Source organism: Choloepus didactylus, chromosome 1, assembly GCF_015220235.1.
Source record: "Choloepus didactylus isolate mChoDid1 chromosome 1, mChoDid1.pri, whole genome shotgun sequence".
NCBI lineage: Eukaryota > Metazoa > Chordata > Mammalia > Pilosa > Megalonychidae > Choloepus > Choloepus didactylus.
In genome coordinates this window covers 94,158,736-94,173,168 of record NC_051307.1, presented here as the reverse complement: position 1 = coordinate 94,173,168, position 14,433 = coordinate 94,158,736, and the positions used below count along the sequence as shown (strand labels likewise).

General features: G+C 39.1%; 2 protein-coding genes across 3 annotated transcripts in view; one reads left to right on the top strand and one right to left on the bottom strand.

The window, feature by feature from the left end:
* PCYT1A (phosphate cytidylyltransferase 1, choline, alpha) overlaps positions 1–13,986 on the top strand; it is a 74,793-nt gene extending 60,807 nt beyond the window's left edge. For both annotated transcript variants that reach the window (XM_037837591.1, XM_037837594.1), the window contains 6 exons: positions 3,201–3,317; positions 4,007–4,158; positions 6,055–6,133; positions 7,265–7,407; positions 8,849–9,037; positions 9,906–13,986. In XM_037837591.1, the coding sequence (XP_037693519.1) occupies positions 3,201–3,317; positions 4,007–4,158; positions 6,055–6,133; positions 7,265–7,407; positions 8,849–9,037; positions 9,906–10,109 (884 nt within the window). In that variant the 3' untranslated portion in view covers positions 10,110–13,986. The remainder of the gene's footprint in view (positions 1–3,200; positions 3,318–4,006; positions 4,159–6,054; positions 6,134–7,264; positions 7,408–8,848; positions 9,038–9,905) is intronic.
* LOC119535112 (protein S100-A10-like) lies at positions 1,086–1,532 on the bottom strand. Its single transcript, XM_037837612.1, has one exon. It carries the CDS (start codon positions 1,458–1,460, stop codon positions 1,167–1,169), a length of 294 nt encoding a protein of 97 aa, XP_037693540.1. The 5' UTR covers positions 1,461–1,532; the 3' UTR covers positions 1,086–1,166.
* Positions 13,987–14,433: the final 447 nt, after the last annotated feature.

Here is a 14,433-nt window from a genome sequence, read left to right as displayed (position 1 = left end):
CCCTTTTTGTCAAGCTTCTTTCACTCAACTAGTTATTTTGAGATTCATCCATGTTGTGGCCTAGGTCAGTAATGCATTCTTTTTTGTCACTATGTAGGATTCCACTGTATGGGTGTGCCACAGTCTGCCCATTGACCTGTTGATGATCATTTGGGTTGTTTTCATTTGGGGACTTTTACAAATGGGGCTGCTATGAACCGTAATGTAAAATAATAATAATAGTAATATGCTGAGACAACAGGTGTAAATCAAGTATGGTCATCTTGACTGTTAGCCACTTGGAAAACGAATGGCTTACTTTATTTTCTCTGTCAGATGTCCTAGTGCAACAGTGGCCCCTTCTGGCCATATGGTTAGTATACAAGGCTGGGTTTGCCAAAGACTTAGGGTTAAATGATAGGAAATTGAGATGTTGGCTTGGAGGGAAGGAGGCTAGGGAAACATTGAAGAAGGCAAGAAGTACATCTGGGATTGGTCAGAGAAAGAGTTTACTAACACACTTGGGCTAGTAGGGAGTGATTAGCTACATTGGCAAACAGTCACTCAATCAACAACATTCTGTGCTGTTACCACCATCCAGGAAATGTGTTTTCTTAGCTAAATCTCCCTCATGTTACTTTGCCCTTACTGTGCACTAATAAAAAAAACAACAGCAAAGTGTTCTTAATTTTGGTATTTTTTCCTTTGTATTTTAGGATCAAATAAAGTGAGATCATAGCCCCTGTGGATTTGTGTAGTAATTATGTAAATGACTTCGTGGATATGATTTCTAGGGTATAGAAGAGGAATTATAGTATTCAGAATTTGTTTTGTTTTATAGATGAGGAAAGTGAGGGTTAAGGAAGTTAAGATCACACAGGGAGGGAGCAGGTTAGCAAGCTTGGATTAAAAACCTTTTGACTCTTTTTTTTTTTTTTTTTTTTAAAGAAATTTGTTTATTGAGGGCCAGAGGATGCAAACGATATAAAAATTAAAAGCTTATCTGGCATTTAATTGACTTTTCTTCCACTACTTGTCAAATGGGAGTTGGATTTCATTTGTACATTTTCTAAGGACAGCTATCTGTTATGAAATTCTTATGCAGACGGAAACTGTAGGGCAGATTCCTTAAGCGACTCTTGGGATAATTTTTATGAGGGTGGGGGGAATTAATTCCTCAATTCTGCCTACTTCTTTCCCTTCTGTTTCATGTGTACTACAAAATAGTCATTGCATGCGATGCCAAGCCCAGCAATTAGCGACAAGAAGCCTTGGAAGCCCACTTTGCCATCTTGACACTGGTCCAGATCCTTCATTATTTTGTCCACAGCAAGAGGGTCTTTTTGATTTTCCAAAAATCCAGGGAACTCCTTCTCCATGAATACTCTCAGGTCCTCCTTTGTTAAGTAGCCTTTATCCCCGGCAAATTTGTGAAATGTAAACATCATAGTTTCCAGGGCGTGTTCCATTTGAGATGGCATTTTCGTGAGGTCTGTTGAAACCTTGGCTGGGAGGCGCGGGAAGGACGCTCGGCGAGCTGGGACGCGTAGCCAGTGAGCCACCTCTTGACTCTTAAATCCATGATACCATCTCTCAGTTTTTCATTATAATCGTGTATTGTATTTATTTCAGTTTTAAATTTTATTTCCTATATTATAAAATTAATAAATTCCCATGATTTAACATTCAAAAAGTACAAAATGAGTATAGAGTGAAATGTCTTCCTCTCACCCTTATCTTACAGCCACCTGGTACCCCACTTAGAGGCAACCAGTATTACCAGTTTCTTGTGGAAAGCCAAGAGAATAGGTTATATGCCCCTCCCCCCTTTAATGGATATATCATGTTGTATTTAACTAGTCTTCATTGAAATATAGGTTGTTTTCAAACTTTTGCTGTTACAAACAATGTTGCAATGAATAATCTTGTAAAATATATTTACAAGTATCTATGTGAAATTTCTGGAATTGGAATTGCTGGATCAGAGAGTATGAACATTTGTCATTTGTCTTTTGTTTTTTTGATAGATAATACATAATTGCCCCTCTTAGGAGTTGTGCTGATTTATATTCCTATCAGCAATATATGACCTCTTGGTTTAAAAGCTACTTTTTTTGTGTGGATAAAGCTATCTGAAAAGAGAAGTCTATAAACTGGTTGAGAACTAGTTTCTTCTTCCTTGATTCACTGCCTTCAGAATAGGAGGGAGATAGATCTTATCTCCACCTTAAGTATGGTGTATCTAATAAGGCTCTGATCCTTTTCTTCCCAGACTGATGTAGCTGCTACTATTGTTATTTTCTGCTGCTACAATGAAATAGCTCTTCCTTTATTTTATGTAGTGGGAATGAATTGCTAGAACTCTTTAGATTTATCATATGAAGCATTATGATCCATTAAATCAATTTAATATATACCCAGGAGATCATTTCCTGGCTTCTGTTTCATATGTCACTACCACTAAAAATTAGGTGACAGTCAGTTCTCTATTATTTTCACTAATGCAGGGGGAGAAAAGGAAAAGCTGTAATGAAAATTCCTAAGGTATTCATTTTTGATTTTCAAATACTTAAGTATATCACCCTCTTCTGTGAAAGCTTAACATCATGCTCACTGTAACGGAGAAATGCTTAAATAAGTTTTGTCTGTTATCATAGAGCAGAAATTGAAGGGTGAATTTATAACTGAGAAGCAACAAGTTGATAACTGGTCCACTTAGCTGCTTCCCTCCCTCTTTTTCAGTCTTACCATACTGGATCACCCCTTACTTTCTGGGCAGTGGTAGGGAGGTTTATGTTCAAAGCAGAGCATTAGTAATCAAGGCAACCTGAAAATGAGAGAGCAAGCAGCCAGATTATAGTAGGAAGTTTAAATATAAGTGAAGGTGAGGATTTTGAAGTTCAGGTCTTATTGTTGCACAGCTCTCCCCTTTCACTTCTAAAATAACTTTAAGGCAAAACAATCATGAAATTCAATTTGGTACAACCAGACTAACAAAAGGGATTAGTGAAGATGATGCCAAGATGGTATTTGTTGTCACGGATGTCTATGATGTTATTCTTCACAATCCCAGTGAATGACCAAATTAGGGTGAATACCCAGAGAACATCTTAAAGAGGACTGTGCAGGAATGGAACAGCCAAACAGTGCCATTTCCATTTGTCATATATGAAGTGTTGAATAAATGTATTTCTGTAATAAATTCTTTCCTTTGGATTTAGATGACCGGCCTGTGAGAGTTTATGCAGATGGAATATTTGACTTATTTCACTCTGGTCATGCCCGGGCTCTGATGCAAGCAAAGAACCTTTTCCCTAATACATATCTCATTGTGGGAGGTAAGAAAACATCTTGGGACTTCAGGAGCAATCCAGAAAAAGATTGTAGCAGTCTTTTTCTCTCTCCTGTCTTTTCTAACCTGAGTATATTGGCCTTTGATTTGGTTTTTAAATGAATGATATGGCACAGCCTCTCTATAACATGAAATATATGAGGCACTAGCAACCTAAACCTGGAAAGTGGTCTCATTGACCTGAGATGTCCAATATTTATCTCACTGCCTTTTAGCTGAGTTTCTCCAGTCATGGGAGCAACACTCACCCCTGTTGCCTAAAGTTAAGTACAGCATTTGCTCTAGATTTCACTTCATTATTTTGGATCAAATGAAGTATAGAGATCTTTCAAGCAAATGTTATGTGGTCCAGTTCAGAATAGGAAAACATTTTAAAAGCTTAATTGCTGCAGAAATGACAGCAGGTTCATTTCAAAGCCGAAGATCTTAGTCCCCTGTTGTAACCTCTCTTCTCCAAAGCGTGAACTTAATATTTATTGAGTGTTGCTCCAGGAGGTGTGCCTTGGATTAGGAAAAGCACTGTTACTTGGTCTGAGCAAAATCCAGAAGATTCTTTTCTGGATGGGGAGAATGGTTGCAGTCCTCAGAAAAGGAAGAAGATGGGAGAGATTGATAACTGGGGAGTGGTTAAGCAAAGGGACCTTGACTTACAACTTTATGATTCTGTGAACTTAGTCTGCAGTGATGAGCTGACGCACAACTTCAAAGGCTTCACGGTGATGAATGAAAATGAGCGCTACGATGCAGTGCAGCATTGCCGCTATGTGGATGAAGTGGTGAGGAATGCCCCCTGGACCCTGACACCCGAGTTCCTGGCAGAACACCGGGTAAGAAACTGGGCCCAATGGCTCCATTTCTTGTTCCATAATATCCTCAATTCTCAAGGCTTCTGGCTCTTGGACTAGTGTTCCACTAGCCCTTTTTCACTTCTGCCTTCTATGTAAGTTTCATAGAGGAGATGTGGTGATATTACTACAATTAATAGTCATCCCTGACATTTATATGGGGTTTGATGGTTTACAAGCACTTTTACATCCGTTGTATTTCATTTGATCCTCACAACAGCCCTGTGGAGTAGTTATTACTGGCACTTTACAACTGAGGAACAAGGCCCAGAGAGACCTAATAACTTGCTCCTGTTCACACTCTAGCAGGGCTAGGAATTGAACTCTTCGGTTATATGATTTTTCCCCACACTATAGTTGTGTCTACTCTCCTAGCATGTAGTCTCTTTAGAATATACATAGCCTCAGTCATGCTCTCTAGGAGTTCACATTCCAGGAGACAAGACAGATAAACACAGACCTTTCTTGAGTTGACTTAAATTTAGTTTGAGGGCTTTTGATTTGGAGGGAGAAGTTGTGTGGGATCAGAAACCAGGGATGTTTCTCACTTATACTTAGTGAGTTAGTATTATAAAACCCATTGTCTCCTTTTAAACCTCCCCTGTGAAAACAACAGACATCCTACAAATGGTGGCTGTAGAAGATGAGAAGGATTAATCAGGCCAGGTTGGAAAGCCTCAAGCTTGAGGAACCAGCAAGCTTATTGTTCTTCACAGGGATGTGTGGAATGTTGCTAAATTGTTCCCTGAGGCAGGAAAGAACAAAGACGGCCAAAGTGCTTTTAGAGAAATATTTGGGTAGGCTCTCGAAGCTAGGAGATACTTGTTATAACTATTTCAGATTAGGACCTAGTATAGTTCTCTAGTTTTTCTACATCAACACTCAGCAGGGAGTGGCCCCAAAGGTGATAAGCAAGATTATTCTCAGCAACACAGCCAGGCAGGTCCCAGGAAGTATGAGGCTGGAGGAACTTCCAGCTTCCCTTTTCTCCTTGTTAACAATATATCCTAAACCAAGAGTCTTGCTTGCTTCCCATTCTTAGTTTCACTTTGCTGTCTGTGGTCCCCTGACATGTTGTTCATGAGTAATTGAGATGAGTAGTTGAGTTCATGAGTAGTTGAGAGTCTCTGACAGTCCTGATGAGTGTAGTTCACACCATAGTGGCTTCTGAGAGTTGGGTATGGTGGTGTTAGCAGTTATAGTAGTAAAAGACCTCTGGCCTATTCAGGAAGTAGTAAATTAGTGATGTTTCAGCATGTCTTTCAGAAAGATTATTGATTCCAGTGCCATATCATTTCTTCTGATTCGTGTAAGAGATATTGCCAGTAATTAAAAGATAGATCCTGAAACCTGAAGGTCTTTTATGGCTTTGGGTTTTGTATTTCTCAGGAGTATAGATGTATCCATTCTAGTAAAAGGGCTGTCAGTTGCAACCAACTGAACAAAGAATTGAGCTCTTTTTCACACTTTTGGAAACTCTTATTTGACCAATCCTTATAGGTACAAAAGGGTGGGGAGATTTTCTGTCTTCTTTCCTAGGCCCTGCCCTCTATCTAGTTCACAAGCAAATTCTCTAGCCCTATTAACCACAGCATGGTGACTGGAATATAGTGTGAGGGGATCACTTCCACCAGACCAGGAGAAATAGCCAAAAAAACCTAACTGGCTAACTTCTAATGTATGATTCTTAAGAACCAGGTTGGGTGATTTGTGCATTAATCGTGGAATTTACAGGTAAAACAAAGGGAGGTAGAGAGGGGAAAGAAAGTCTGGGGCCTGGCCTTTGCTTATTTTCCTTTTTCTGGGACTGGGTATATCCATTGGTTCTTTTTGAATGACAATTATACTGGATTTTAAATGATGTTTCCTTACTTTCAGATTGATTTTGTAGCCCATGATGACATCCCTTATTCTTCTGCTGGGAGTGATGATGTTTATAAGCACATCAAGGAAGCAGGTGAGTCAGTTGGTGTGTATATCATCACTTTATGGGTCTTAGAGGCAGCTACAGAGATTAAACCATATTACTACTTTACAGAGGAAAATTTGTACTGAGAAATTCAGTTTCTTCTTTGAGGTGATATTTTTGATAAGTAGTAAATCTGAGCATAGCACAGATATCTGCCAACACTATCTAAGCACTTACTCTTTTTTTTCAACCAATAATGAAATATTTTATTTGACATACTGATTTCAATCTCACATGTATTTGCATAAAATTAATTTTTTTCTAATGAGTAACTATTCAGAATTACATGTTAGTTCCATTAATCCACTTTTCATTTTCCATTTACAATCTAAGCCTCACACTGTCCTTTCATAATCAAAGTTGTTAGCACCAGGAAGAAAACAGCTGCTGGTCCCTTTCCTTACAGCAACATAGGGATTGTGTGTACATAAAACATGTTGGGCAGGTTCATGTTTAAATCATTATTTCTATGGCAACATTTGGTTTATTAAATATATATAATGAAAAGGGTGCCATTATAGAAGAAACATGAATATATTCAGTGGCCCAGGTTGTTTAACCTGGCTGTTTTAGTAACCAGGTGCTTTATCTGCCTTACAGCTGCAATGTGCCAGAATTTACAATTTGAGTGTGGGAAGGCACCTCAGATACATCAGTCCAACCCCTTCCCTTCCATTTTACAGATGATGAAAGGTGTTCAGGGAACAAAGGTGAATGGCAAAACTGGGACAAAAACACAAATAAATATATTTATTACAATATATTCATTTATCCCCATAGACTGTCAAACTGTATTTGAATAAAATTGCCCTCTATAAGTCAAATTTTTTTCAGTCTGAGGTAAGTACGTGCTCTTGATATCTCTCTTAATTTTCTACCCCAGTCTCATTTTTTTCTTAATATTAGGGCCTTGTAGCTACTCCTTTCACTAACCTCTGGCCTTTGGTCTAATCCTCCTGTATATCATGTTAGTAGCTCCAGACTTCAGTTAGTAATAGCAGATTCTGTTTTTTTGAGGAAAGGAAGGGAATGTTGTTTCCACTTGATATCTAGTCCTACTGCCTGAGCTAACCAGAATTTCACAGTGTTTGTCCATATGTGTGTGTGTTCTTGGGTTAGGCATGTTTGCTCCAACACAGAGGACAGAAGGTATCTCCACATCAGACATCATCACCCGAATTGTCCGGGACTATGATGTGTATGCGAGACGAAACCTACAGAGAGGCTACACAGCTAAGGAGCTCAATGTCAGCTTTATCAATGTGAGTTCCACCTCTCATCACAGAATTCTCTGGCCCTACCTTACCTCCCATTCCATCTGAGCTGAGCTGTCTTTTCAGTCTGCTATAATTATCATTCCCAATTCTCAATAAATTTGTCTTGCTGATTACACTGTGCTAAAAGGTCTTTACAAAGAGAATAAAACAGAGGTAGTTTCTGCCCTTGTGGACTAGTATCAAAATATTGATATAAGGACACATAACCAATTAAATAAATAAGAATGTGTAACTTACGTAGTTCAGTATTCATATCAAATATATCTAAAACAGAGATTCTTAATCTTTTTTGATTGGGTGGTCTTTTGAAATTCTGATGAAAGCTCTGGATCCTTTCCCTGTGTGTATAGCTTCACACAACATTTTGCATGCATTTTCTCAGGGTACATGGATCTAAGCTTTTTAATTTTGATTTATGAAAGCAAAGTTTATCAGTTTATCTTAGGTTGATATTACCCTTTAAACAACCACTATACATTTTTTATGTAAATTATACCTTAATAAAGTTGATTTAAAGTGGAAAAACTGCTTACTATGTTTTCTAAATAAATAGTTTATTGGGCTTCCTCCCCTGCTCCTATCTCTGTGAATTATGCTATAAGAATAAGTAAAATGGTTTCATCTAAATATGAGTTATCTCTGCAGATAAACCCTAGCCGTTGTTATCACCTACTACAGATCTTTATTTCCCCATAAGACTCAGATATTTAAAAGTCTTAAAACTATTCCCCTTCCTCTTTATGACCTGGAAATTATGAGACTGCTTTTCATTTGGCTAAACATTTCTCCACAGAGGGTTCATATGATTTTCCCTTATCTGTAGGAAAGTTGGTAGGGCCAAAGAGTATCATCTTCATTTTGCTAACGAGAACATGACCTCCAAATACTAAAAATATAAAACAAGAAATTCTTCTAAAATCATAGAATAAGCCAGTGATAGAGGAAAAAATATGGTACAATAAATTAATTAAATGAGTAATTTTAAAATATGGTACTTCCACTTTCAAACTGTTATAGCTCACTTCTTCTTGGCAGTATTATGTAACAATCTCATTGCTGCCTATGTCTCTCCATCTAGAATGGGGTTTGGGTCATGTTGGACATGCTTCCGTTTCACATTTATATTTTGTCTTAAAAGAACTGACATCATTTTGGCTACATGCCTGTCTGTTATTGAACCTACCCTATAAATTTAGTTTAGTCCTGGGCTTCCACAATATTAGTCTTATCACACTTTTGTGTAAGATACCATCCAGAGCATACTGTATCTGTTATTTTGCTAAAGTGTAGGGTAGCTTAAAGCAAGCTGAAATTAGGAAGACTGGAAATAGTATCAACAGAGCACTTGAGCCATGTTTTTTCTTTCCCTTTTGTTGAGAAGATCAAGATGACTATTATTTCTCAAAATGGTTATCTCGTTACATAGGAGAAGAAATACCATTTGCAGGAGCGGGTTGACAAAGTAAAGAAGAAAGTGAAAGACGTGGAAGAAAGGTCAAAAGAATTTGTTCAGAAGGTAGAGGAAAAAAGCATTGACCTCATTCAAAAATGGGAGGAGAAATCCCGAGAATTCATTGGAAGTTTCCTGGAAATGTTTGGTCCTGAAGGAGCACTGGTATGTTCTTTCCCACTGGACAATTCAGGGAATTTCCATGCTGTGGAAAGAATCATAGAATCCTTCACCAGTAGGGGACATCAACATCAGGGAGTTATCTAATCTGTACCCCATATCTGGACAGAACTATATTTCAATTATCTCCAAAATTTTCCTTAAAATCTTTACAGAAAGAGGTTGCACATTCTTCCTAATAATTTTGCCAGCTCTCTATCAATTTCTGTATCTGGTGATAAGACAAGCAAGTAGCCTTTCCCAGCTTGCTTTTATTTAGATTAAAGGAAAATGAAGAATAAGGAATAGTAAAAAGAAAGCTCTCTCCACTACCAAAAGCTGCTGCAGGATCCCTGGCTAAGGTGGGAATTCTGTGCTTAAGGAGTAGCTGAGTCTTTTCAAACCAATTGCTGCATAAATGTGTAGCTATTCAGCAAGTGAGCCGTAGTTGAGATATTAGGAAGGATCTGACTATGAGGATGTTTGGATACTAGAATAGATTATTCAGGGAGAACACAGAATTTCCTTTTCAGAGAACTTTAAAACTGGGGTTTGCCCTTTTGTCTGAGTTAGTTCCTTTGTTTTTGCCTGGAGCCTGGACTACAGACTGAGTAGTCTTCTGAAAATTCCTTCAACATCGAAGTCAAGGATTTGGTGACTGCAGATAGCAGGTAGTAACCCTTAAATAAGTAGTGTAGCATAGACCACTTTAGGGAGAAATTGCTTAGAGTTATAGCTATGTCCCTCCTCTGGCTTATTGGGCCACTTTCAACATTACAGAAGGTATTTATGATAATTTGAAATTTCATATCCTTCAGTGGTAAATTAGTAGGATTCATAGGTTTCTTCTAATTCTTCCTTTTGGTCTCCTCAGAAACATATGCTGAAAGAAGGAAAAGGCCGGATGCTGCAGGCCATCAGTCCAAAGCAGAGTCCCAGCAGCAGCCCTACTCGTGAACGTTCCCCTTCCCCTTTTCGATGGCCCTTCTCTGGCAAGACTTCCCCACCTTCCTCTCCAGCAAACCTCTCCAGGCACAAGGCTGCAGCCTATGATATCAGTGAGGATGAAGAGGACTAATTTGCCATTCCTCCTTCCCTTTCCCCTTCCTCTGGCCTATCACTTTCAGAGGCTCTCTGTTGAATTCCAAATTGTGATCCCAACACTAAACCCAAGGACAACTACAAAGGAGAGTTTTGGGGCAAGAGGATCTGGGATGGGGGAACCAAACAGCCCATCCTCCAAGAGGTATCAATCGCCCACACCAAGGAGGAGGCTGACTACACCTTAGAAGCCTGTTCTGCATCCCTCTACCCTCTCCAAGGACTTTGCTTTACTGTTTGTATTCATGTGATCTTGACAGGGAAATTGTCATTTTTATTAATTTAAAGAAAATTAGTCTTTCAAATGGAGTAAGTAGAACTAATATTTTGCCCCTGAAGAGTGGGCAGAAGAAGGAAGTGGTGTATCTACCCAGAGGCCTTTTCTTCACACTATAGTGTTTGCCTTCTGTTCTGAAGCAAACTGACTTGCCAAGTCCTTTAAGCAATGGGCCATGTTGATGGGTGATTTGGGGGCCATGGTTGGGAAGGGGGTTATCGTAATTTTGATTTCCTTTAAAAAAAGCTAAAAGCTGAATAATTCAGTCAGACACACCCTAAATGTATTGCTGGCACATGTGCCAATGTGGGAAGAAGGAGCTCTGAGCCTAACTTTTCTTACTCCTTGAGGAGTTTCTTGCTGGACCCAGTGGGATCCATGAAAACACTGATGGGGATGGCACCAGACCACATGGCATCATCTGTAGTCTTTCTGCCATGCTCTTCTCAGAAAACTCTTACCCAGTTATTTGAGAGCCCTTGGCAATCTCTTTACTACAGTGTACCTTTAAAAAAAAGGAGTACTTTGGGGGTTGCTATGATTGAGGAAGGAGGACTATACTCAGTCCAATACAAACTCAGTTTAGATTAATTTCCTGCTGGGAGTAAGTCCCTGGCCCTATTACCCTAATTTCAATGATATTACCTAGCTTTTTACAAAGAATACTTTACAGATGTCTGCAGTTTGAACATGGTCTGTTAATTCATGTTGCTCAGAGCCATATTAAGTATTTAGAGAGGTTTGCACAGAACATAGAGGCAACAGCATAAGGAAACCCCTCCCTTTCTAAAGCAACAGCCTTATCTTGACCTCTTCCCCTCTTAAGAATGCTCTTAACTGGAGCCAGTGCTCCACAGAGTGTTTCTTTCCCTTTGAGATCTGCAGCTGGAAGGGACTTCCTCCCCTGCCCCTCAGCAGGCCACAAAGCATGGGTTCACATTGTAGAAGTAGGTAGCTTCACTTCCTGGCATTTGCTCCCATGTGCCTGGTGGTTATGGTCCCACCACTCCTGTTAGGTTGCTCAGGGGGACTCACCACTTAAACTGTACATCAAAGAATGCTGACACTTCACACTGTGCTGCTGAGCATGAGCTGATTTTTAAACCTGCAGCATCCTGTCTCCTCAGCTACATGACCTAGCAGATCAACCACCAGTAATCGTGTAGCTGGATTCAGGAGAAAATTGCCTATTCCAGGCCCCACCCCCTGTTACTCATAAACACCCCTTCTTAGGGTGGAGTTTTAGTGTTTTCAGCCAAGAAACCCACATTTCATATTTTTCTTGTCCCTCTGCTAATGCTGTGATCCTCCCACAGTCCCTTCCTTGAACACTTTCTGGTGAAACTGGCTCTTCTGCCTGAGAGTCAGAGGCTGGAATCATTGCCTGCCTGCACAGCAGAACTACCTAGGTTCTTAAAACCCAGATCACCCAGAGAGGCAGAGCATGGCAAAGTAAAGGAACAAAGAGGGGGAAACCTCTTGTTATCCTAATGGCCTATGAAAACTGCACTTCAAATTCTTCTCATCAAGTGCTATTTCTACTGTCAAATCTGATTCACACAAGCTTTGGCTTAGGATCTTTTTTTTGAAACAATTGAAGTTAATGTTTTCCCATATTACCCAGCTTCATATGATCACATATTTTAACTTTTCTGCATCAGGTTTCTGTCTTTGGGAATTTTGCCTATTTCTGTCTGGCTTATTCTCTCTGGTACTTGTTCCCTCGAAGCACATTTTACCCAAGGGTATTTGGAAAGGGACATGCTCAGAATGTGGTTTTCCCCCCTGCAGTCATTCCTCTCAGGTATGTTGTCTGGGCCCCAAATGCTTGAGTCTTCCTCCTCCGCTCTTTCAGTGGGCTTCTTTTAGCATTTCCTTTACCTGGAATATGAGCTCCAGGCTAATCACCTGTGAGACTGCTAGGGCCAGCATGTGTACAAGTTCTTGGAAGATTCTCCCACCCCTTTTGGTGAGCTACTGCCTCAGTCTCTAACACTAGAAAATTTTCAAATAATTTTGACTGAAGGCAAAAACTTTTATGGCAGATATAGAGATTAAACCATATTAAATACCTTGGGATAAATGTGATCCAAGGTGCTGGGCAAGGGTGGGTAGATGGAAGAAGCTGTTGGAATTGATGCATTATTTGATCGCTGACCTAATTAAATAAGGTTAGTTTGCATACCACAGACACGCCTGTAATCCATAAGTCTTCAAATATTAATGTTTGAGGCTATGGAGCTATTTCCCTGAGTTCTATACACAAGGAAACAGTCCTATACACAAGAGAACTTTAAAAGTTGGTTGGTCTCAGAGCTTCTGTCTGCAAGATAGAAGGTGGCTGGAGATAAAAGCCCCATAGCCAATCTGAGGATGTGCTATTTCAGCAATTACCTTGTGGTGACCTGGGCAGAAAGTTTGCTCTTTTCATACACTAGACTCAGGAGTACTGCAGTATTGAAGTTGAATCTTTAGAGGAATAGAAATGGATCATTTGTGCTGCTGCAGTTGCCTCTGGGAGCTAGATCCAAAGACCATCATTTTTACGAAGCTTAGGTAAGAAGGTTAGGGATGAGTGGAGGTTAAAACTCCTGAAGAGGAGAAAAAATATTATAACTTTTTTTTACCTTTTCCATTGCTGATGACTTCTGAGGCAGCACCCAAGTTACGTTTTTATTTTACTTGTGACCAGACAGGGTGTAAAGCAATCTCTGGATATTCACTTCACAATGGATCTTCACAGTGCTTTTGATACTCTATTTCTGCATTATCTTGGCTTGTGGATAACTTTTCTGGAGCTTATTGCCTTTTTAATCCTATTCCAGATCTCTTTTCTGAAATCTTTCCAAATCAATTATATTTTGCTGCTTTACTTTAATTCCCTAAAAGCCATAGCTTCTAAATTTTCTGTTAGCATACCTCTCACCAGAAGTTGAACCAGTAATACAGGTAGAAAAAAAATTCCCTTAACAATGTTTTTAACAGTATTTTTTTTAAAGCTTATCAATATAAGTATTTTTAAAGGTAATATTTTTCAAAGTCATAACAATGATTGTTTTTGTTTTCTCTCATACAACATATTGTCATGGGATAAAGAGTGGTCCCTAGCTTCTATTTTTCCAAATAAATAAGTAGAACATGTTCTTGGGATTGTGTTATTAAATATTTCCTTAAAAATAAAAAAGAAAAGATTTTCTGTTGCCAAAGTTTTATGTTAGTGTTCAGATTGAGGTAGAAAACAGAAGCAACACATTTAACATTAAATATTGGGTTACGATGACTCAGGTTGTGTTCCTTTAGATTTGAAGTGGGCCTTCCCACCCTTCTTCAGGAGGCATTGAATGTTTGGAACACAGAGACTTGATTTATTGGATTGTTTTGTAATGAGGATCCTGAAAAGAAAAAAGTGTCTTAGAAAGAAATGCTGGCCTTAGCATGAGTGTTAGCCAGAGTCCACAGAAAAGTTTTCCTCAATTGGTGTTCAGTATATTATTTTCCTGTCTGAGTGTTATTAGTTTGTTCAGAGTTATTTTGGCTCTTGTCATTTAGCCAAATAAAGGCAGAGTGTTTTACCCAATGTTCCTTTCCTGTGTTTTTGACCTGGCATACATGTGTATGATACATCTTACATATTTGGGGCTTTTACCTGTGTTCCCAATTCCCTTGTTTAGTATCCTAATTTCTCTTCTCAAAATCATGCTCATTGACCATATTATCATGGGACTCCTTTTGCAGCTTGGTGCAGAGGATTCAAAATACATTGCCCTGCAAAGAGATGCTAAGTCAGATCGCCCAGGCCTAATGTCACCATACCCTAAAGACACATCTATAAGAGCAAGAACACCTTTCCATCTATTCTCCAGAAATCTGATTTCAAGTTTTGAGCTTGTACTATTTTGCCTGGCTGAGTTCTACTCCTGTTCTTATACCAGACACTACTATATACTCTTACCCATTTTACTTGCTTTGGGAAAGTTCAGAGTGACCTTTCTATACACAAGTTTTAAGGGCTAAGGGTGGCACC

Excerpts from the sequence above, each read along its gene's own strand:
- LOC119535112 (XM_037837612.1), bottom strand. The coding sequence starts at position 1,460 with ATGCCATCTCAAATGGAACACGCCCTGGAAACTATGATGTTTACATTT.